This window comes from Vulpes lagopus, chromosome 2 (genome assembly GCF_018345385.1).
Source record: "Vulpes lagopus strain Blue_001 chromosome 2, ASM1834538v1, whole genome shotgun sequence".
Classification (NCBI taxonomy): domain Eukaryota; kingdom Metazoa; phylum Chordata; class Mammalia; order Carnivora; family Canidae; genus Vulpes; species Vulpes lagopus.
This window is the reverse complement of record NC_054825.1, coordinates 95,450,804-95,474,338: the sequence shown is the minus strand read 5'-3', so window position 1 is coordinate 95,474,338 and position 23,535 is coordinate 95,450,804. Positions and strand designations below refer to the sequence as shown.

The 23,535-nt window shown below is 33.8% G+C and overlaps 1 protein-coding gene across 3 annotated transcripts in view; it reads right to left on the bottom strand.

Annotated features, from left to right (window-relative positions):
- STXBP5 (syntaxin binding protein 5) overlaps positions 1-23,535 on the bottom strand; it is a 168,291-nt gene that overhangs the window by 73,279 nt on the left and 71,477 nt on the right. For all 3 annotated transcript variants that reach the window (XM_041740439.1, XM_041740441.1, XM_041740447.1), the window contains exon 9: positions 18,540-18,618. In XM_041740439.1, coding sequence (XP_041596373.1) covers positions 18,540-18,618 — 79 coding nt within the window. The remainder of the gene's footprint in view (positions 1-18,539; positions 18,619-23,535) is intronic.

The window sequence follows — 23,535 nt, the reverse complement described above, 5'->3', positions numbered from 1 at the left end:
AAAATGGAGATTGAATGACATGTATTTACCCTCAGACAATTGTTGAATTAATAGAAAGCACTGGGGTCAATGTCTAGCACATAATACACCTTTGGTAAGATTTACCTATTATTATTACTATGATCATCAAATTGCAATTATTATCCATTATGAAAGTTTCCCTTCTTTTGACATGTGGAAAGTAACATTAGAATGTCTAAATTATATTTATTTTTATCTTACACTCTAGAATAAACTCCACTAAAATTTACTTAGACTAGTAGTACAAGTGTATAATTTATAAAGAAATATATTAAGTCAAATAACTCAACTGTTCAATACTTAAACATTTTACCTATTTAAGTACATAAAATAACATGTATATATGTCTATTTTATTTAAAACTATACTCTCATGTGTCCCTATTTTATTTTTTTCATAGCATTAAAGCTTATTTATTTGTTTATTGGTTTTCTCACGAAAATGCAAGCTCCTTGAGGGCAAGATTTGTTCATTTTGTTCATTGCTATATCCATAACATAACGAATTAATAGAATAAGTAAACGAATGAATGAATAGAAGTGTATGTGACACTACCACTCTCTAACTTACTATCATTTAAATTTCTTGCCACTAAACTGATTTGGGTAATCTTATTTTTCCACCTAAGCAACAGTAATCAAAGCTTAAAATTCCCAAACAGATTTATGCTCTTTGTATAGTCTAGATTATTTCTAGGTAGTGTATGAATTATGGAGGTAGATAATCTTATTGTTTTTAAACACAATTTTATCTTTTTTGATGTTATAATAAGGCCTGGAAGTAACAGATTTCAGTCTCTTTGTATAGTATTATTATTATGGCTGTAGCTAGGAAAGCATATTTAATTTTCTTTCCTTATCACATATAATGAATAAAGAGGATACATTTCCTCTCGTGTACTTTGAAATATAGCACATAACTGAATACAAAATACTAGGAAGAAGGATGAAGAATCCAACTTCATCTTTTACAGAGTGGGAAGCCCAGGCCACATGTATTTTATATGTAATATTTAAAAATAGTCTGATCAATGTTTTTACACATAGCCAACTTAAAAAAAAAACATTATTAATGTAAGAACCAGGAAGAGGGAGATGCTGAACTTCACTACAGAATAAAATTTCCATGGAAATACCAGGTAGGTTTGCCAGGTAAGTCACTCATTTATTAGATAAATTCTTACTATGGTATTTAATAACACCATGGCAATCAGGTAGATTTATCTTCAAAAGGCAACTAGGTGTGTATCCACTGGTCTTGTAAGTTACCTACACTTCTTTTCTACTGTTAAAAGTGAAAAAATATACGATGAAAAAGTGATAAAAATATATGAATAAAAATATGAGTAAGAAACAGTTTCAAAGAAATACCAAGGTATTTTACATAATTATCAAAGTTCCCTAAATCTAGCAGTAAATACATATAGATATGCATATATATGCATATATTTAATTACCCAACAGATATTTTTTCACTATAAAGAATGAAACTTTGAAGAGTAGATATTAATGAGATGATTATTTTACAAGTAGTCATAAATACAATGATAAAATATTTTAATACTAGATAGTGAAAATTATATAAGTTGTTTTACTGGTATTTAGAATTACATAAAAAATTCTCGAAGTCTAGATTATTTCTAGGTAGTGTATGAATTATGGAGGTAGATAATCTTATTGTTTTTAAATACAATTTTATCTTTTTTGATGTTATAATAAGGCCTGGAAGTAATACAATTTTTATCCTGTAACTTTAAGTAGAATTTCAGTAGAATTTCTTTCAATGATATTGGATGTTCCTCAAGACTGTCATTTTGTGAAGATATCCACATTAGAAAGGTATCTGGACATTTTATCTATCTATATACCTACCTACCTACCTACCTACCTACCTACCTACCTACGAATGAAAGCAAGCACCATGCACGTGTGCATGCAGGGATGGGCAGAGGGAAAGGAAAAGAGAAGCAGGCTCCATGCCCAGCATGGAGCCCAATGTGGGGCTGGATCTCATTACCCTGAGATCATGACCTGTGTTGAAGTCAAGAGTCAGATGCTTAACCAAATGAGCCATCCAAGTGCCTCTGGACCTTTTAAAATCTGATTGAAATTTTTAAGAGGGTAGACACTTAAAAGTAACTCCTTTGTCCTTCTGACTAATTTCCCCGGGCTGGCCTTGATAAATGGTTTGGCTCCAGTTGTTTCATACGAAGCACTTTTAACTTAAGGAAGGTACTTCTACACAAAAAGCCATTTTTATAAGCAATCTGTTCCACTCAGTTCTATAACATTACCCATTGATTCAAATTTTCAAATTTATTTTGAGCACCTGTATTCCTGAAAATAAAACAGTGCTCTCATGTCTAGTCTACATGGACAAGCACATAGGAACAAGTGTTACAAAGAGAATAAGACAAGGTGAAGTGGTGACCTGGGTGCAAGGGAGGTGATAGAGCAGTTACTGTAAGATGGTCAGAAAAGATCCTTGAAGTAATGACATATGAGCAGAGCTAGAATGATGAGCAACCAGTTATTTAAACAGCTTGGGGTTGAGGAGAAAGGAATATACATTCTAGGCAGCAGGAATAACAACTGCAAAGACCCCAAGTCAGGAATGAGTTTGATATATCTGAGGAACTAAATGGCCAGTGGAGCCACAACACACTGAGTAAAGCAATACGTGGTAAGAGATGACACAACTCCAAATCCTATAAAATGCATCCTGTTTCCTCTATTAGGATCTTAAGAACCTGTCTTGTCCATTTCATCCCCATAATGACTTTAGTTCTGACCCTAATAAACTGTAGCTGAAATTATTATAATAGTATTTGCACACATTGTTTATTGCCTGAGATATACTTCCTCTCATTTTGTTTGACTTTAAAATTTTAAAACTCAGTCCAATTATCATCTCCTCAGAAAAACTTTCCCTGATCCATCCACCCTGACTGTACTGGATTCCCTCCCTATGTTCTAAAGCATCCCTGTGCCTACCTCTTCTCAGCATTTACCATACTGAATCGCCATTATGTTTATCTAGTTTCCCTTTGTACTGTAAGCTCCTTCAGGACACAGAATGTATAATTTACCTGTGCATTCTCAGGCCATAGCTAGACATCCCAAAAAGTATTTATCAAATACATTTAAATATTACTACACTTACTGCTCAGATGGTCACTAGTACTAGGAATTAAAATCAGAAATGCTATAGGATTTGGTAATATTTGGCCAGATTTGGTAATAAATATTGTCTAAAGTCTGAAATATAACTATTGTCCTATTCTGATACTCTTTCTGCATAATTAGTACTGCCACTTGTATTATTCACTACTTCTCTGTATTTCTAAAATTGGAATTTAAGCCCCAAATTGTCTCACACGTCATTGATTTACATATGTTATCAAATTTTCCAACTTTTTTCAAATGGAGATATGCCATTCAATTTTAAAGGAAACACAACTATATATTTGGTGAGCAGAATCATACCTTAGCTCTTAAAAGCTAATAAATATCTTTACCACTCTGACCTCAGTGCTCAGCTTTTTTTGGTGTAGAGGGGATGAGGAGCAGAGGGAGAGGGAATATCTTAAGTAGGCTCCACACCCAGCGCTGACGCAGGGGTCAATCTCACACTACCCTGAGATCATGACCTGAGCTGAAATCAAGAGTCAGCTATTTAACGGACTGAGCCACTGAGGCACTCCCTAGTGCTTAACTTTTTATTGAATGAACATATGATTTTTATGAGACCCTATAATCAAACTTCTAAGATCCTCAATTCAAATTCCAAAAGTAAATTATGATTATATAATTTGAATAGTCCAACAGAAATCTATGCAACCATGATCTCATATTTGGTGTCAAATTGTTAACTTCTCATATAAAAAGTTAAAAGCTTAGATTTTGCCCAGTATGTGTCCATTATAAGAAGTTCATTTGCACACATGGTTCGAATGGAAGACAAATTGTGAAGCACACTCAAAAAGTAATAATGAATTCTTAGTTCTACTAAGTTTTTTGACCTATCAAACCAAAATAGAATAATAAAAAACAAGGGTTTCAAAAACAAAATTTTAAGGGCTGAGAGGCAAAAAAGAAAATATAGGGAGATGAATTAAAAGCATTTTTCTAAACATACAATGCTATAGTTTCAAACAATGCTTCTCAAACTATCTATGGTAGTTTCAAACTACTTTTAAAATTTTTCAATTCATGGAAAATCTGTGTTTTGTAAGAAAAACAACTAAATGTGTGCACAGATGTTATAGTAATGTCAAATGATACTCAAGTTTCCATACTTTCACTTTTGATTTCTGCATGTATTTTGTCTCAGAGAATTAGCGGACTGGATCCATCCATGCATCATACTTTGACTAGTACTAGTCTAGAAAACAAAAAGTTGAGCTTTCTCAGGATACTGCTTAACCTACCCTATCATTATCAGGGAGAAATGTGAGGATGTCCTTGAAGGCCTCACTGCAAGGCCCCATACTCCTGCACACTCTGAAGTTAAATCAAAAACCATGGAACTCTTTAACTGGGCATGTCTCAGTAGAGAGGTGGATCTCGAAAACAAATATTTGATAAGAGAATTACTGCTTAGTTATGAAAAGTTTTCACCAGGGACCTTTTTTTAAATAAATTTATTTTTGATTGGTGTTCAATTTGCTAACATATAGAATAACACCCAGTACTCATCCCATCAAGTGTCCCGCTCAGTGCCCGTCACCCAGTCATCCCCCCCGCTCCCTTTCTACCATTTCTAGTTCGTTTACACCAGAGACCTTTTTGAGTAAATAGGAAATAACAAGGTAGCTAACAATAAGTCATTATGATAATGAAGTGAATACAGAGAAGCATAATGGGTCATAACTCAAACTTTGGAAGAAGTTATCTATGTCCAGATCCTAGCTCTCTTACTTTGTGCCTATTAGGACTGAATAACTTAACTTTAATTTTAATTATCTGAGCCTCAGTTTTCTCTTCTGGAATACACACCTCACAGAGTTACTGTAAAGATTAAGTGACATGATATATGTATTGCTTATTACAGTGCCTGGTACAAAATACATTGTTAGAAAGTGACTACTACTCTACTAGCATCATGATGATGATATTTCAGGTGTCTTTATAGTTCAGATCTGTACCTTTGCCAATTTTAAGAGGACCCTGAGAACTAGAATAGGCATCTCCAAGCCATGTCACTAGTGACTAGCCCTTATACTCTCCTTTGCTAATACAGATAAAAAGAAGTTTGGGGGAAAAAAAATAAAGAAACATATTTAGAAAACTTTCTGTTCACTTAATGACCAATTTAACAATGATACAGCTTTAGTAGAGTGGATTTGTATATTTGCATAATGTTGATTTTAATTTTATATTTTATTGATATAATTTTTATGAAACCTGTTATAGTAATTAAACGTAATATATATCCTCTTAGTTATCAAAAATGTGGAATCTCCAAACATTTTCATAAATAGCCATGAAGTATACAACAGTGATATCAGAGTGTGGTCTGTGAACTTCTTGCGGTTCCCAGGACCCACCCTTTTCAAAAGATCACAGGTAAAACCATTTTCACTATGATACTAAGACACTATTTGCCTTTTCACTGTGTTGATATTTGCACTGATGGCACAAAAGTAATAGTAGGTGGACTAAACTCCTGGCATCTCAGCATGAATCAAAACAATGGCACCAAACTAGACTTACTCATTTTATTCCTCATTGCCACACATTAAAAGGATTTTTCCCCTTCTTTTTCAAAATGTCTTTGATGAAGCAGTAAAATGACTAATTTTAAATCTTGAACCTTACTATGCCTTTTTAATGTTCTATTAGGAAAATAAGAAAGATACACAAAATACTTCTGTACACTGAATTGGATAGTTACTTTCAGAAAAACATGTGTGTAGTTGTCTGAGTTGTGATATAAGTCATCTATTATTTTTGCTGATAGGATGACTAACTATAATTTAGGCTTGGGTAATTGACAATCGTCTTCTCAAAAATGAATGAAGTGAATGTTATTTTAAGAAAAAAACAACTGATATTGTTTACAATGATAAAATCTGGACTTTCAAGTAAAAATCAAGAGTCTGGGAACTTCTATATGCCATGCTGAATTTCAGTTTCCTGATACGTAAATAGACTTTCCTCATGAGATCAGTGGTGATATCAGCCACTTAATATATAATGAAATGCATCAATACTAGAAGATATGAATGACTCAATCAGTATTTCCCAATTTACTAGTATCATGATGTTACAAAAGTATGTAAGAGTGAGTCATTGCAAGCGCTGATAGACCAAAGGATTTTCATGAAACAGAGTACAAAAAATTTACTGATAAGGGATTCAGATCTCACACTACAACTAATGTTTAAGAATCTATCACTTGTCAAGTTTTGGTGTAATACCAAGGAATATTTACCATTATTTTAAAAATCGAACTATAGTATCTGTGTAAAGCTGGATTTTCTTCGTATGTCTCAATTAAAAGAACATTGCAAAAGACTGACTACAGAAGCAGATCTGAGACTCTAGCTGTAGTCTATTATACCAAACTTGAAGGAAATTTCCAAAATAAACAATTCCAGTATATTTTTAGAAATAGTTATTTAAAAATGTTTTATTTATGTTAATATGCAAAGGGTTATTTTTAAATGAACTAATAAGCATTTTTTAAATTCTAAACTTTATTTCTAGTATGGTAAATATCAACAGGTAAAATCCACATAAGCAAAAGATCTTTGGGATTCTCGATAACTAAGACTGTAAAGGGGTCCTCAGACCAGTTTTTTGGACTGTTACTATAAACATAAAAAGGAAGCCCACACAAAAGAAAATTGCAATGACAGGTTTTCATTTTAATTAAAAAGTTTAATTGGTTAAAATTAAGAGATTATATGATAAAGGGTGTTATAATAAAGGTAATAATAATAATAAGCTTAAATTAATAGGGATTCTATTAGTGCCATTCTTCTCTAAATTATGATCTCTTGACTATTAATACAGTGATGCAGATTTATCAAAGTCCTTATGATCTTTCTTCATTACCAGCCAAACTTTAATGTCTTCTTCAATCATATAAAAACTTAGGGGTTATTTAGCAATAACATACTACATAACATCCGAAAATCTCATGTAAATGAGTGGCTGACAAAACTCAATTTGGAGATAAGGGCAGAAAAAAAAAATCTATGAATTCTACAGTCCTCAATTAGGAAAAGGAAAAAAAAAAAAAAAGATCTCAGACACCTTCCCAACCTTGAAGGCAGAAATCTGCTTACGTGTCCCTATAAACTGAACATTTCATGAATCTTAATAACTTTAGAAGAATTATAATACTCTCTTGTAATCAAATAAAGGCTGATAGTCATAACAAAATTATTATGATGAAGTTGTCATGTCTATGGAAACTCTTTTCTACCTGTGCTTTCCAGGGCAAAGCATTCATTCTAAAAAATAAAGCAAAATAAAAAATAGAAAGCAAAATAAAAAAAAGAAAGCAAAATAAACATAAATCAACATGATAAGTCAATGAGATAAAGGTACAGAATCTAGTAGACCTAGCCTAACCGTACAAATTCCAGAAAAAATTATGCTTTGGGGTTTTGATGTATTATAGTTTCACAATTCAGGTTGGTTAGGATGCATGAGATTTATAGGACCCCACAGTAATTTTTATTAGTCCACTACTTTTTCTCCCCTAGTAACAATAAAATGAAAGAATTTATGTAACAATTACACATTTTTTTTTCAAAAAGAAATCTAAAATCTTCAATGCAGACTTTGTCATGTGGAAATTGTGATTAAATGAACTACAATAAAGTTCACAGTGTTAAAGTATGATTTCAAAGCTTATCTATGAAAGAACATTGCGCAGTTTTCAAAATCATTTATTGCGGACAAGGTCTTACATAGATTTGATCCCTGTCCTTAGAACAACATAACCTAAAGCATATAAGCTGGTACCAATATATTATAAGCAGCCTAGTATTAGAACAATTAGTGAACTATCACTAAGATATTCAGTCCATGTACAAATCACAAGTGAATGCATTTTAATAATGGAAAAAAGTAGACTAGGATGAATAACGATGGAAAACGAGCCTTATATTAGTTTGGACAAAACCATAAAGCTTTAAGGATGCAACAGAGAACCAATTAAGATGGTAAAGAAGGGATGGCTCTAAAAGAAGAAACTATAGGAAAGCTCAGATTGAATTTCAGCAGTAGAAAAAGCAGGAGTAATAAATTAGAGGCAGTGTAAGAAAGGGATATCTGAATAGCTTTAACAAATAAGCAACATTGGAAACATTAGGTTTGAAATAAAGCTCTGCCTTTTTATAAATAATACACATCAAAAACGATTAGATTTAAAAAAAACTATGAGGTTTTAAATTCTATTTTAGGACTTCAGAAATGGAAGAACTGTTACCAAGTGAGTATCAACCATTATTATACCAACTTTGTTAAATTCATCAGTTTCTAGATACAGGGTCATGGACAAGGATATAAATAATTTTGGTCCCTGCTAAAACATAAAAGCTCAGCTGGATGGCTACTTGCAAAAAACTGAATCATAAAATTTTTATAAAACACCATTTTATATGCAAATGGAAACAAATTTAACTTCAGTCCCTATTATCCAAGCAGATTGCCTTTTCTTTATTCCAGTAGTCATTTAGGAGTTTGCATTGTGGTTACAAAATTTAAGATGATTCCAAAGCCAAAGTGCTTACTTTTAAGGTAGGTAATTAATAAAACAAAAACATCTCCCATCGATGAGACTGATGAAATTGTTATAGTTTATACTCCATTCTTTAAAGTATACACAGATATTTTCAAGAAGCAATGTGGGAACTTGTCAAGATTCATAAAAATCTTTTATCCTCAAAATTTCATCACTGAAAATTTATTGTAAAGCAATACTACAATAGGGGTGCCTGAGTGGCTCAGTTGTTTAAGCATCTGTCTTCAACTCAGATCATGGTCCCGGGATCCTGCACATTGGGCCCCCTGCTCAGCAGGGAGTCTGCTTCTCCCTTTGCTTGTGCTCTTTCTCTCTCTCAAATAAATAAAATCTTTAAAAATAGTACAATAGTAAAAAATCTTCTATCTTCTGTTGAATTATCTATAATGTCAAAAAAGAGAATCTGTTCACTACTATATTTTTATCTGTAATATGAAAAATCTCAATATCAAAAAACTAAATGTTCAGCAAAAGGGAGGAATGTCTAAGTACACAGCCTATAAGATTATTTAAAAAAAAATCTGATAGAAACGAGTAATACTTTAGATATGTTAAATAGAAAAAAAAAAACCACCACCAGACTGAATATGCTCTAAGAATATAACTAGGTGAAATTGGATATGTATCTGAAAAAAGACTGAAGGAAAATGAACAAAAGAAAAAAAATTGTTTTAGAACAGAAATTACAGGTAATATGTTTCTTTTGTGAAGACTTTAATGTTATAATTTAAAAATAAAAAACCTAGGTACTTCCAAAAAAAACTTTAAAATAGTAGTGGTTAAACACGAAATTAAAAGGGGTGCCTGGATGGCTCAGTTGGAAGATCATGTGACTCTTGATCTCGGAGTTGTGAGCTGGAGCTCCATGTTCAGTACAGAAGTTATGTAAAAATTAAATCTTAAAAGAAATGAAATATAACAATTGTGATTAACCATACTTTTTTAAGAAACTGTATTTTTCCGATGAAATCCCATGGAAATAGTTTGCCAATTTTTAATGTCATTTCCCTGTCATTATACTTTCAGTATTATAATGTAATATAAAATATATCTAATGCTAAAGGATTTTCTGCTTCCTAGGCCACTCAAAAATCACTACACAAATTTAGAATATAATTATGATTCATCCATTCAGCAAGCATTTACCAAGTGCTAACTGTGCTGGTTCCAACAGGAGGGGCCAAAATAGTCTTATCTTTCATCATTTGATTCCTTCAGCTTCACTCCTTCCTTTGGCCAGCACTCCCGCCTCTACTATTTCACTTTTTACTCATCTTCTACTTTACTGATTTCGGTGTTCCATTTCCAAACGCAAAACTTACCTATCCTAAGACTTTTGGTTCCATAGCCAAAAATTTTTCTGGAAGAATCTGGATCATATAATCATATCACAATACTTTTAGTATTTAAAAAAGAAAATTATCCTCTCCAACTCTACTTTGAATTCATCATGAGAAATTCACTCTAAAACTTTCTTCCTAAATTATTTCCTTTTCATTTTCAGTGTATATCCTATTCCAACAGTTCATTCTTTTCTGCCATTTGTCATATGGAGGTATTCCCTAAGTTAAAAGTAAAAACAAAACTATGTCTCCCTCTTCCTGATGAGATTTAAATGCTACTTATATCTACTGCTGAAAACATTAACACATCTTCTAAACCAGTATTTTCTGTTAATCCACCCATTTCTTTTTTCCTTCTTTTAATGTCCCTACAACCTGGCTCATGTTTTAAACAATGCTAATAAAACTCTTGCAAATCATTCCCCCTTAACTGTATCTTCTAATCTTTTTTATCATTCTAACCAATCTTTCTATAGCAGCAAACAATGCTTACTCTCTCCTACAAACATTTCCACGATGCATCCTGGGAGTATCTTGTTTTTATGTTTGTTTTTTTCTTTGCCTGTTCAAAATCTACTGGTCTTCCTTTTTCTACCTCTTCATTTTGGTGTTTTTCATGAAAAAATACCAGTGCTAGGCACCTTAGCTGTAAAGGGTAATGAACTGTCAAGAAACTATTCTGAATGTCCTCCTTTTTCTTATACTCAAGGCACTTCACCTTCATTTTGGCAACTACCACTGGTTAAATATACTTCAAGGGATTAAGAAATGTTTACTATCATACAAAGTTAACAAGTAAAACTTGCGAGTGATATAAAATGGATTTATCAGCAGACTTAATTAGTGATATCAGTTTGAATTTAATAAGGAGTTAAGAACTAATTTAGGGAAAAACTTAAAAATAGAAGAATCTTAGCACTTTAAATTAATGCAAGCCACAGATAAAACCCAATCTTCATATAGCTGCTAAATGAGGTATTCTAATGTCAGAAGATAGAGCCATCAATCTTGTAGTCTGTTGTCTAGCTATGTGGGATTCTATCATTATAGTGTTAAGGGACTGTAAGTCAAATGTTATCTTAAAATTAAGAAAGTGAATACTGAGTTATTCTAGTTAGGTAGGAGGTTTGGAGATTAAAACTGAAAGAAAGTGTTCTTGTTTTGACAGACTGAAGACAATACAGATAAAAATCCGGTGGGTCATAAGAATGCCTCTGAAGAGAGTGATAAAATGAGAATTAGCGAACTTAAGATTGAAACTTTCTCACCAACATGGGAAAGGTTAACATGAGAACAGGAAACGTTATCTGATGAGGCATATGAAATTTAAGAGTCTCTGGACTCAAAGATGTCGTCTCTCATTAGACACAATTAATTATAAATCCACTTACGGATTTTTCCTAGACAGTGTTAAGATCAAGTGCCATGGCCACAAAGGGATACCATAAAACCTAAACCTAGACCTCATAAAATTAGAATTTGTAGACTAGAAGTTATCTAAGAAGCTCTCTAGTCCTCTGGGTTACTCACATTACGTTATTCAACCTATTAAAGAGGCACAGACAAAATCTCCTCTTGGTTCACATTAATATAATTACTTGTATTGAGTATGATTTAATGTTAAATTTATGAAGATGATCTGATAAATTAGCAAGTTTAAGAGAGGAAATTAGGGGCACCTGGTTGGCTCAGTTGGGAGAACATGCAACTCTTAATCTCAGGGTTGTGAGCTTGAGCCTCATGCTTTTGGTGTAGAGGTTACTTAAAAAAAAAAATTCTCAAAAAAAAAAAAAAAAACAGTTCTTGGCAAACTTAGTGACTTGTGAATCATTAGGACGATTATATCCTAATTCATCCTAACTGTGAGTGTGTTTGATGTACTGGTAAATGCTCCATCTCCAGAGTCAACTTGAGCTCAAATTCCAGCTCTGCTACTTCGTAGGGCAAGTTAACTTAAACTAAGACTTACTATTTACATCCCTAAATGGAGATGATAAAAGTACCTATTTCATAGTGTTGTGAAAATTATGGGAGGCAATGCATTCAAATTGCATAGCAGGATACCTGGCTTATAATAGATGTCCACCTAGCTTTTTTTCTTCTTGGTGCTTGGAAGCCAAGCCATCTAAAAGTCTTGAACTCAAAAGACAAGAAGCTAGTTTTATCTCAAGTAAGGATATAAGAATTGTTAAGACAATAAAAAAGGGAACTACTTTTGTCTCTGAAAGTAGCATGTTATCTGAATGAGGCTCTCTTCTGGTTGCTATGGCTTATCATGAATTGGGGTTGGAGAGAGAATGAATATGGAACATTTGCCTACTCTAATACATTGGTGGCAAGAAAATAAAAAGAAGATGCTCCATGCATGAGAGAAGAGGACAATACAAATGTACATACTGATGTAAAGACTATATTCTAAAACATTGTTCTCAGTGGTAAACATATTGTGAATGAACTGAAGGTGAAGTTTCTTCATCACAGTTTTATTGGGTAGTTTAGCAAAGCAATTGCTGCTGGGAGATCTGTAGGTATGAATATGATCTTGGAGATTGGTGGTTAATGTGAGCAGAGAGCAGGTTTCATTAAAAAGGAAATACAGTGGTTAAGAGTACAGAATTAAATCCGGATCTTCGGTTTACAACTTGTATATGACTTGTATGACTTTGGGCAAGTTATTCAACCTCTCTGTTTTAGTTTCCTCATCTATAAGACAAAGGTAATAATAATATCTGCCTCACATAGTGGTTGCTAAGATTAAGTTACTATGTTTAAAGCACTTAGAACAGTGTCTGGTACACAGTAAACACAGGGTGTCATTATAGGTTATTACACAGATAGTTACTTAAGAAAAATCTATAGCAGAAGGAAAAAATATACAAGAACAAGCCTGTGTTCTGAGAAAAAAATCTTTTTTGCACGAGGGTGTGTGTTTTTGGGCTTCAGAGAATTAGGCTGGATACACTTCTAGCAGCAGTGGGGGAAACTCAGTGATACCAAGTTTGTGAGTGTTACTGAAATAGACTTTTAGATATTTTCAGAACCAGAATATCACAAATGCACCCTGAGTTTTTATTACAGCCTGTTTTAAAAAAAAAAAATTTTTTTTGAGAGAGAGAGTGAGTGAGTGTACACGTGCTTGTGCCAGCAGTGCTGGGGTGGAGTGGGGGAGAGAATCACCCCGCACAAAGACCAACATGGAGCTCAATCTCACTACCTTGAGGTCATGACCTGAGCCAAAATCAAGTCAGATGCTTAACTGGCTGAGCCATAAGCTCCCCAGATGTTTTTTTTCATATTCTTTTATAGGAAATCCACCTATAGCTTTTAGTGCACATATGAAATTAAATCATCTACTAAAAACAAATTTAGGCATCATGGCGCTGGGGGCAGAGAGCAACTTTTGCTCACAGATAAATCTAAATATATTATTATGTTCACGTACATGTGTGCTTATCGAGGGGGATCAGCAAACTATGGCCCACTTCCTATTTTTGCCTGTATGGCCTGAAAACTAAAAATGACTTTTATATTTTTAAACAGTTGGAAAAAAATACACAAAATATTTCATGATACAGGAAATTAAAGGATATTCAAATTTCAGTGTCTATAAATAAAGTTTTATTAGAACACAGCTGCATTTTTTTTCATTTATGAGTTGTCTATGGCTGCTTTTGGGTAATAATAGCAGAGTTGGGTAGCTGCCAATTAAAATCTATACTGCTTGCAAAGCCTGAAATATTTACTTTCTGGGCCTATACACAAATGGTTTGTCATAGTATGTGTTATAAGGAAAAGGAGTAGGGGCACCTGGGTGGCTCAGTGGTTCAGTGTCTGTCTTTGGCTCAGGTCATGATCTCAGGGTCCTGGGATCAAGTCCCACATCAGGCCCCCAATATGGTGCCCCACTTCTCCCTCTGCCTCTCTCTCTCTCTGTGTCTCTCATGAATAAATAAATGAAATCTTTAAAAAAAAGTAGAAGAAGAAAAGGGAATAAATTAATATTAGACATGGTTCCCAAATGTGACTAAACTGCCATTTTTAATTGTGATAATAGTCACTTTTAGGTTCCCAGAGATGCTCCCCGCAAATCGGTAATTTCTTGAATGGTAGTCCATTTCTTAAAAGATGCTACCTTACAAGGTGCTTGGGTGGCTCAGTCAGTTGAGTGTCTTGCTTCTGTTTTTGGCTCAGATCATGATCTCAAGGTTATGGAATCAAGACTGGCTCAGCATAGGGTCTGCTTGAGGTCTCTCCCTTTCCCTCTGCCTCTTCCCCTACTCATGTGTTCTCTTTCTCTCAAATGAATAAAATCTTTAAATAAAAACAAAAAAAGATACTAACTTCCAGTGCTCTGTAGTGTAAAACTCTAAGGAGTTCAAGTGAATACCTGTTTGAAAACATGACTCTATCCCAAGTTGATTCTTGTTGAAAATTTGGCCCTGCCTGTAACTTCTTATGCAGTCTAATAGCAAAATGAAAAATGTAGCAGTGGAGGAAAGAAGGAACTACAATTTACCAAACATCTACCACGTGCTAGACACGTTATATTTTTCTTTCAGGTCTTTACAACTATTTTATTAAGTGGTAACTGCTACCCCTATTTCACTGAGGTAAGGACAGATTTTCAATGATGTTATGCAATTTGCCAAAGACAACACAGTTGTCTGAATGGCAGAATGGGATTTGAACCTAAGTCTGAAAATCCAAAGCCTCAGTTATTTCCACTAAATTGGGGGCTCTCAAATATGATGATCATGACTCATAGTAAGAAGTATATTTTATTTCATGGTACGGTATACAGAAATGTAAGTACATACAAATGAACAAGTTTCATAAACCAGTACTTAACCTTAAAATGTGCAGTGCACTCTTTCTTATTCTAGTCTATGTGTTAAAAATTGATATCACAACCAACAAAAGTATTTTCAAAACTCATTTACAGATCACATTTAGTATCTAAAAACAAAAAAATCAGAGGGTGAGGGAATAGGCAAAATGAGCGAAAGGGAGTGGGCAATACAGGTTTCCAGTTATGGAATAAGTAAGGCACAGGGATGAAAGGTACTGCATGTGGACTACAGTCGTTGGTACTGTGATAGCACTGTATAGTGACAGATGGTAGCTACACCTGAGGTGAGCACAGCATAAAGCAAAGAGTTGTTGAATCACTATGTTGTACAACCAAAATTAATGTAACGTTGTGTGTCAAATAAATACTGCACTAAATCATAATGTTTCTCAGAATAAGAGAACTCTCAATCCAGGGAAGAGTATTAGTGAAGTTCCATAGTTATTATAATTTCGTCAACGTTGCACTTTGTACATCTGCTCTGTGAAAGGAAAATCAGAGAATAACTGCAGTTTAGATATTTGTCAGGGGTTATTAAATGCTGTTTTGAGACAAGTGATATGTGAGAAAAATGGAAGAAAGAGTATGTTCTAAGTGCTTCTTATATTTGCTTAATCTTCATAACAATCTCTAAGGTAGAAACAACACAGAAAGCTTGTTGATTTGTCCAAGATGGCACAACGAGCAGGCAGTTGAGGAGGGATTAGCCCCAGATTGGCTGGCTCTGGAGTTCACTCTCTTTTTTTGGGGGGGGAGGGGTTGACTCTTAATCATTTTCTCAACCACCATTCATTGGAGCACTTCACACCTGGGTCACACGAATTTTTTCAAAAAAACAACTTCAAAGAATTGACTTAACATTTAACTTTTGACTTTTTATTAAAAACTGGCCATATAAAGAATAGTCCCCTATCTTTAATAAAAGTGCTATTTAAATGCTATGTTAATTATACTGTCATTGTTCACTATATAAGGGAAAAATCTGGTCTCTCTCAGTGTAATATATGCTTTTATGTTACTAGAAAATAAAAGTTAGGCACAATATCTTGATTCCATATTTTTGTCCGAGTGTACCTTTCCATCAGAGTTAAATTTTATGTTATTATTAACCTATAACTGCTAATTCTTCATGTCTGCACTTTTCTAAACACCAGCCTGTTTCCCATATATTAAGTAACACTATGCTAGGACAATTAGAAATGAGACAGGTATGTCTCATGCTTTCACTGAGCTAGTATCTAAAGGGGAAGGCACACAATCAACAAATAATTTCATTATTAATGACAAGTACAAATTCTAGAAGGGAAATATATAACATGCTTTGAGACTATATTACTGGGGACCCAATCTAGAAAACATGGCCAAAATATCCTCAAAGCTATGATATTATTGCTAAGCTATAAAGGATGAAAGGGAGTCTCTGCCTAGAATAATTTCTAGGTAAAAAAAGAAAATGCAGAATATCTTGAGGAGGGAAGGCAGGCTCATCTAATAAAATCTGGCAGTTTGCCAACGTTACCTATTACCAACCTGAATCCCTTTAGTTGGCACCTGCCCATGACACTTGCTAGAAACAGGAAAAGGTGAGAACTGACTAGCTTCTCTAACTGAAAGTGATTTCATTATAGGCAGAATGGGGGTTGCAGTAGTTCTCAAGGTTGGCTACACACTGGAATTCTAGGGAACTATCTCAAGGAAAGAGACCATGGTGAAAAAGAGAACCTTTTAATTTACTGAATTTCCTCTCCCAGGTAAAAAAAAAAAAAAGGAAAGAAATTGGAAAGCAGTGAAAATTGTTCTCAGATAGTGATCCTATCGATCTATTTAAAGGTATTTACAAACGCATGCAAAAGAGCTAGACTTTTTTTTTTTCTCATGTCTGATCTTATGAAAGAAAAAATATTGCCACCATCCTGAAGAAACTGAAAACATAAATGTTACCATTCATAAGAATTGAAAACAGGAACAGAGAGAGAGAGAGAGAGAGAGAGAGAGAGAGAGAGAAAGATCTTCCCTGGACCTCCACCGTTGTTGCCAATCAGTATTTGTTAAAATGAACTGGTAATTCAGAAGACAGTAAACACTGTTAATTTAAATGTTTGGACAATTCCTTTGATGCTGTATTATAAACCAGAAACACAAGGTTTTTTTCCAGTTTCCCCCCAAGGTTTGTTTTTTTTTTTTTTTTGCAATTATTACTTTTCCTACTTACATTCCTTTGCCATGCAACAAATTATGGCAAAAGAAAAATCAATGGGTAGTAGGAAGTTTCCTGGAAACAGTAAGAGGAACTATGTATAGAAAGTTTATTATGTACCAGGCACTCTGTAAAATGTTTTCAATACATGACTGTTTCACTTAAATCATCACAGCAACCTTCTAACCTATTCTCATATTCATGTCATAACTGAGGAAAGTGAAGCACAAAGACCTCAAATAACTCTATGCCAAAGGTTACAGAGTGAGGGAGCCACAGTCAATTAAACAGATGCCATTCCTTTTGAAGTTCATTCAACTGCTTGTCTGAACAGTATATCTTTTGAATCCCAGAAGGCTAATGAGGATCAAGGACAAATAGTAGCAATCTTAATGATTCTTCAACCTACTCCTACTGTCTTTTCTCAAATGAGAATACAGCTAAAATGAATATGTTTAGAACAAGGGCAAATTTAAAAGGGAAGTGGGCCAGTTATAACAACCAGTAGTCATCAATTGATATAAAAAACATGTTATCAGTGATCCTAAACTTCCATGCATCAGAAACTCCTGTGGATCTAAGTAAAACACAGAGTGGTTGGCTCTAGCCACAGAGTGTCTGATTCAGAAGGTCCCGGGTGGAGTCCAAGAATTTGCATTTCTAGTAAGTTCTTAGTTAATGCTGCTGGCCCAAGGACCACAATCCAAGAACCGATGCACTATCCATACTACATAAATTCACTCTCTTACACAGCTATAGTAAATAAAACCACACAGTTTTCCCAGAGAACCAGAGCACAGATAAAATGCTTCTTTTAGGGGTGAATGAAACGTGGCATTTTCAAAAAACATTTACAATTTTTCCTTTGTTATGGTTTTAAATATTTGGTACATATAAAAAATATAAAATATAACTGATAAACTTCAATATTAAGATGTATATATTTTATAATTGCCAAATATTCTTATGAGATTTAATTTTTGAAGAATACATCTGACTTTCATAATTAACACCTCTAACATAAATAGTTTGTTTTAAAAACTTTTTTCACCACTTATCCCACAATTTACAGTAGTGAATAAACACCACTGTTACTGAAGACTAATCTAACAGAATGTATAACATTTGACAAGAAAGATTATTCAAACCTTCCAAGATACATTACAAAACTATTAAAGACAGAGAATACAAAGAAGTACTTTATCCTTAATTTACCACTTTTAGTTATTTCATTAAATAAAGAATGCATAAAATTTAAGACTGGGCTAGACCATTCTAAAGTAGACTTTACAACATAGTGACAAAATTGCCTTCAGTGCTATTTGAGTACTTATATACAATGAATATTGGCAATGAAGTAAAATCTTACCCAGATCTAGTCGTTTTGAACTCCACCTTGAGGATAGGTTTGCATGGTTCTGGCTTCTTCCCATCCTTTAACTGTTTTCCTAAAATATATTTTCCTGCATTAAATTCTAAAATTCTAAGTTACTCTAAATTCTCACATTGATAGTTTATATAAAAAATGAAAGTAAAATATAATAAAATCCACCATGAAACATTTTTAAATGATTTTGAAAGAAGTATTTAATAACAAAATATTGAAAATAAGTAAATCTGTTTGAAATTCAGTGCTGAAAAGTAAATGAGTAATAGTAATGATCTTTATGTGACAAAATTCTTGTAAAAGAAACTGACAGCCTTCCGAATGTTCTTAACTGCAGATAAGCATTCATTTCAGTGTTCTAAATGAAGTTTTAAAATAGCTAGATTTGAGAAAAACAAATCTAAATAATATTTTTCACCCAAGTGTGATAGGTTGCAAAATTAAACCCTATGTTAATAACTTCATTTATATTTATTCTCCTAAAGTAAAACCTACCCATTGTAATGTCCAAAAAGACTGATAAATAAACCAACCTCTATAAAACGTCAGAAACTCATACAGCCAAAGAATTTTATTATTTAAAATAAGTTTGATTTTTGCTATTTCTGCATGTTCATCGTAGAAACTCAGAAAAATATAAAGAAAATAAAACATATCTTTATTTTTAAAAATTAATCATTCTTAACATTAATACATTATTCCTGGAGATCCCAAACGCATGCCCTATCCCAATACTTCCTTCTCAGCTTCTCCCCCACCATAATACACCTCACTCATTCTAATAAACTTTTATTTAAATGTTATTGTTTGTTGCCTGCCTCACCAATAAGAATGTAAACTCCATACTGCAAAGTTTTTTAAGTGTATATATGCTTTCTGTTTGTCATCCCTGGTGACAAACATTGTTTGACATATCAGTGGGTACTAAGTAACTATTTAATAAGTAAATAAATTAATGATTTATCTTTAGTACTAATTCTTAGGAAAAGGGATATCTGGGTCAAATTGTAATCCAAACAGGTTGTACCAATTCATACTTCCATCAGCTGTGTTAAGACCATAGTTTGACACATTCTTCCTAAATATGCTACTTTTGCTGTTGTTGTTGTTAAGTGGAAAGGGTATTTAATTTTAATGATGCTGTACTGTTTTAATTGACCATTCTTCAACTTTGTGGTCATCTATATATCTTCTTTTAAAAATGGCTTATGCCCTTCACCTATCTTGTATATTATCTCATTTACATTTAAAAGTACATTTTATATTCAAAGGTCATTAATACAGTATCTATCATATGTTGCAAACATCTTTCCTAGAGTCACTTATGATTGAATTCTTAGAAATTTTTTAAAACTGCACAGAAGGGACGCCTGGGTGGCTCAGTGGTTGAGCGCCTGCCTTTGGCTCAGGGCATGATCCTGGGGTCCGGAAATGAGTCCCACACTGGGCTCCTTGCGGGGAGCCTGCTTCTCTCTCTGCATCTCTGCCTCTCTCTCTCTCTCTCATGAATAAATAAAATTTTGGGGAAAAAAAACTGCACAGAAATATAAATTTAAATAATCAAGTCTTCATCAATCTTAAATTTCAAGTTAAGAAGATTTAAAATCCTAAATGTCAATTCTTCTAAGATTAACTCACAAATTTAATGTAATTAGAATTCTAACAGCTCTTCTTGGATTTGCAGAAAACAACCTTAGTGCTCACATGGTGGACTCACTAACTATGAATAGCTAAGGAATTTAGGAAAGGAACAGACTTCCAGAATGACAAAGTAAGGACCTCAACTTGCTCTCTCACAAAAATTGATATAGTAGTAAAACAACTAAAGTTAACCACTTGAGAACTCTGAAGATAAATTGAAGTCACAAAACAAGTGGAACATTATCTACCCAAAGGAAATGACTGAAGCTTGGTAAGATGGGGGGACCAGGATATTTTGATGAGGGTTATGCCCATCCTCGTCATTCCCCAGTTAGGTGTCTAGGCAGATGTGAAAATACATTAGTATTAGTCAACAGAGATCTGAGATTTTTTTTCTTTTTGCAGTTCCGTTAACACCAGCTTCCCGTGGGGCGCCTCGGTGGCTCAGTGGTTGAGTGTCTACCTTTGGCTCAGGTTGTGATCCTGGGCCTGGGATGGAGTTCCACATCAGGCTCCCCACAGGTAGCCTGTGTCTCCCTCTGCCTATGTCTCTGCCTCTGTGTGTCTCTCATGAATAAATAAACCTTACAAACAAAAAAACAAACAAACAGCTTCCCTAGGCCACAATGAATATTTTGTCCCAACTTGCAGCTTCTGGAAACCTCTATTCCCAATGTGTTGTGGCAATTTCATTGGACACGGACATCAGCTCAGAGATAAAAGGCCTTACACTTCCAGGGTGTCATAGAAAAAAATAGCAACCTGATGGCAGTATCATAGCTGGGAGGGCTGTGGTCTCAGGTGAATATAAGAGTCTGGGCAAGAATTAAAAAAAAAAAAAACCTGAAAAACTGAACATATTCCAGTACTACAGGGTTGCACACATGTGCAAAGTTGTGTGCATGCCCAGAAAATACCTAAGAAGAAAGTTCCTCTCTGGTCAACTATGAAACCTTCAGCAATGAAGAAGTTAAAAAAAAAAAAAAAGTAAAATACAGAAAGTAAAAGGGGCAGGAACACTGTAAAAGAGGTACTCACATATGGCTGAAAGAAATGTGCAAAGGATACAGTCTCTTTGGAAGGCAGTCTCAGAACATTAATTATAAACAAAAATACTTAAAACTAATTCTTAGGAAGAGCAATTCTACTACTATGCATTTATTTCATAGAAACTAAAGGACCAATGCCTATCAAATAATGTATAAGATGGCAATGACAGCATAACTAGTAGGGATCAAGAACTGAAGATAAAGTACATGCCTGTTATTTTGAAATGGCTGAACATTTTGTGAAAAACTGGGAAACAAACAATTGGCTACTATACTACCATTAAAATGAAGGAATTAGAGCTATACCTGATGACATGAAGGGAATCCCCTCAAGTAGAGTGGATTAAGAAAACATACAAAAAAGATTAATTCCATTTCATGCAAAACAATGGCAAAACCTCTGTTTATAGGTGTGTGTTAATATATACATACATATTATATATAATATATTAATACAATATATGTTTATATATATGTTTAAATATATATATATTTGAAGAATACCTGTAAGATTTTTGAGACAGTGCACTTGGTCACTGGGCTGCTAATGTGGGGGAAGGCTGAGGGAGAAGGGACTGGTGAGATATGGTTCTATTTATAAATAATATGTATGTATATGTATGAAAAAGCTATCAGCCCTTTTTTGTCATTCCCCTTCTTGGTTTCATGCTTATTGGTAAATTCTTCTGCATGACGAAATTATTTAAATTTTTTGTGCAATTTCTTAAAATTGCTTTATAGTTTCACTTTTTACATTTAATTATTTTCTGAAGTATATTCTGGCACCGGGAAGGTATTTTTCCTCTAATAATTTCAGAGCTATTTTTATAGTTCTATTGAACTACAATTGCTAGACAATAAAGTGCACATATTTAAAATGTGATAGTTTGAAGAGTTGTGACAGAGGTATGCACCTGCCACCAATACTTACTGAACGCATGACTGCTTTCCCCGTTGATACAACATGTCATCTTTATTACATTAAATTTTTATAAACTCACACCTGTCAACTGATATTACAGTATCTAATACTGCTTCAAGATCCCAGGGGAGGGCAGCCCGGGGGTCTCGGTGGTTTAGCACCGCCTTCAGCCCAGGGTATGATCCTGGAGACCCGGGATCGAGTCCCACGTTGGGCTCCCTGCATGGAGCCTGCTTCTCTCTCTGCCTGTGTCTCTGCCTCTCTCTCTCTGTGTGTCTTTCATGAATAAATAAATATATAAAAAAAAAGAAAGATCCCAGGGGATCATCTCTTCCCCTCTTTGTACAAAATGACAGTACAATGAAACTCGAACCTCTAGAATCCTAATTTACAAAAATCAAAGCGTATAATGATAGAATGAGACCAGCAGATCAAGGGACTGGAAAGGACTGCTGGCAGAGAACACTGGTTTGTTGACAGGGGAGAAGAAATTGAGGAAAAAAACAAAGTAGGAAAAAAATCTGAAACATAGTTCCTCATAACCCTACAAAGAACACAGAATTTCAACCACTATTTCAATCTATTCAGAAATACGTGAGCTTTCAGAAGAATTTAGATATTTGCTCTGAAAGCCAGCATCAGGCCTTTATTCTCCATCTATTATCCAATGCTCTAATGGAAGGGTCAGACTGATAGAACTTGAGATTACAGACATACATTTTATATATTTATTTTCAAAAGTTATTTGTTGTGTATTTGCTTCATGATATAAACAACTATTCAGTTATAACTCAATTTCACTTCTTCCAATATTCACCACCAATCTTTCGGTGGCTAGAACAATTTTTAAAGAAGGGCATTGGGTGGTATATCTACTAAATCTTTACAAGTTTGAGCTTGTGTATCGTGCATAAAACCTGACTAAGTACAAAACTCTTAGCTTTTATCTTGCTTAGTCCTCTATGTTCCCTCTCCTATGTCTAGCATTTAAACTTATAATAAAGTTTAAAGCCAGTCTGATTTTTATTTCTTTGTAAGTAAACTTTCTTCCTGCCCCCTACAAGGATGCTAAGAGAGTTTTATTAACTCTGTAAATCAGAAACGCTGCAGTTTTTATAGTGATCTTTTTCATGAATCTTGCTTAGAAATTAATGAGTCCTTCTGATCAGCATAATCTGATTTATTTCAACTCAGATTTTTAAAATTATGTCACTGATGATTGCTTACATTCCAGAAAGGCAAATTTATTTATCTGTAATCCTATACTAACCATTTTCTAAGTCAAATCAAGTAATAAGGCACTAGCTAAGATTTTATAAAGCATATGTAAATTAAAGGATGTTCAGAGAATCACCTGATTTCACCA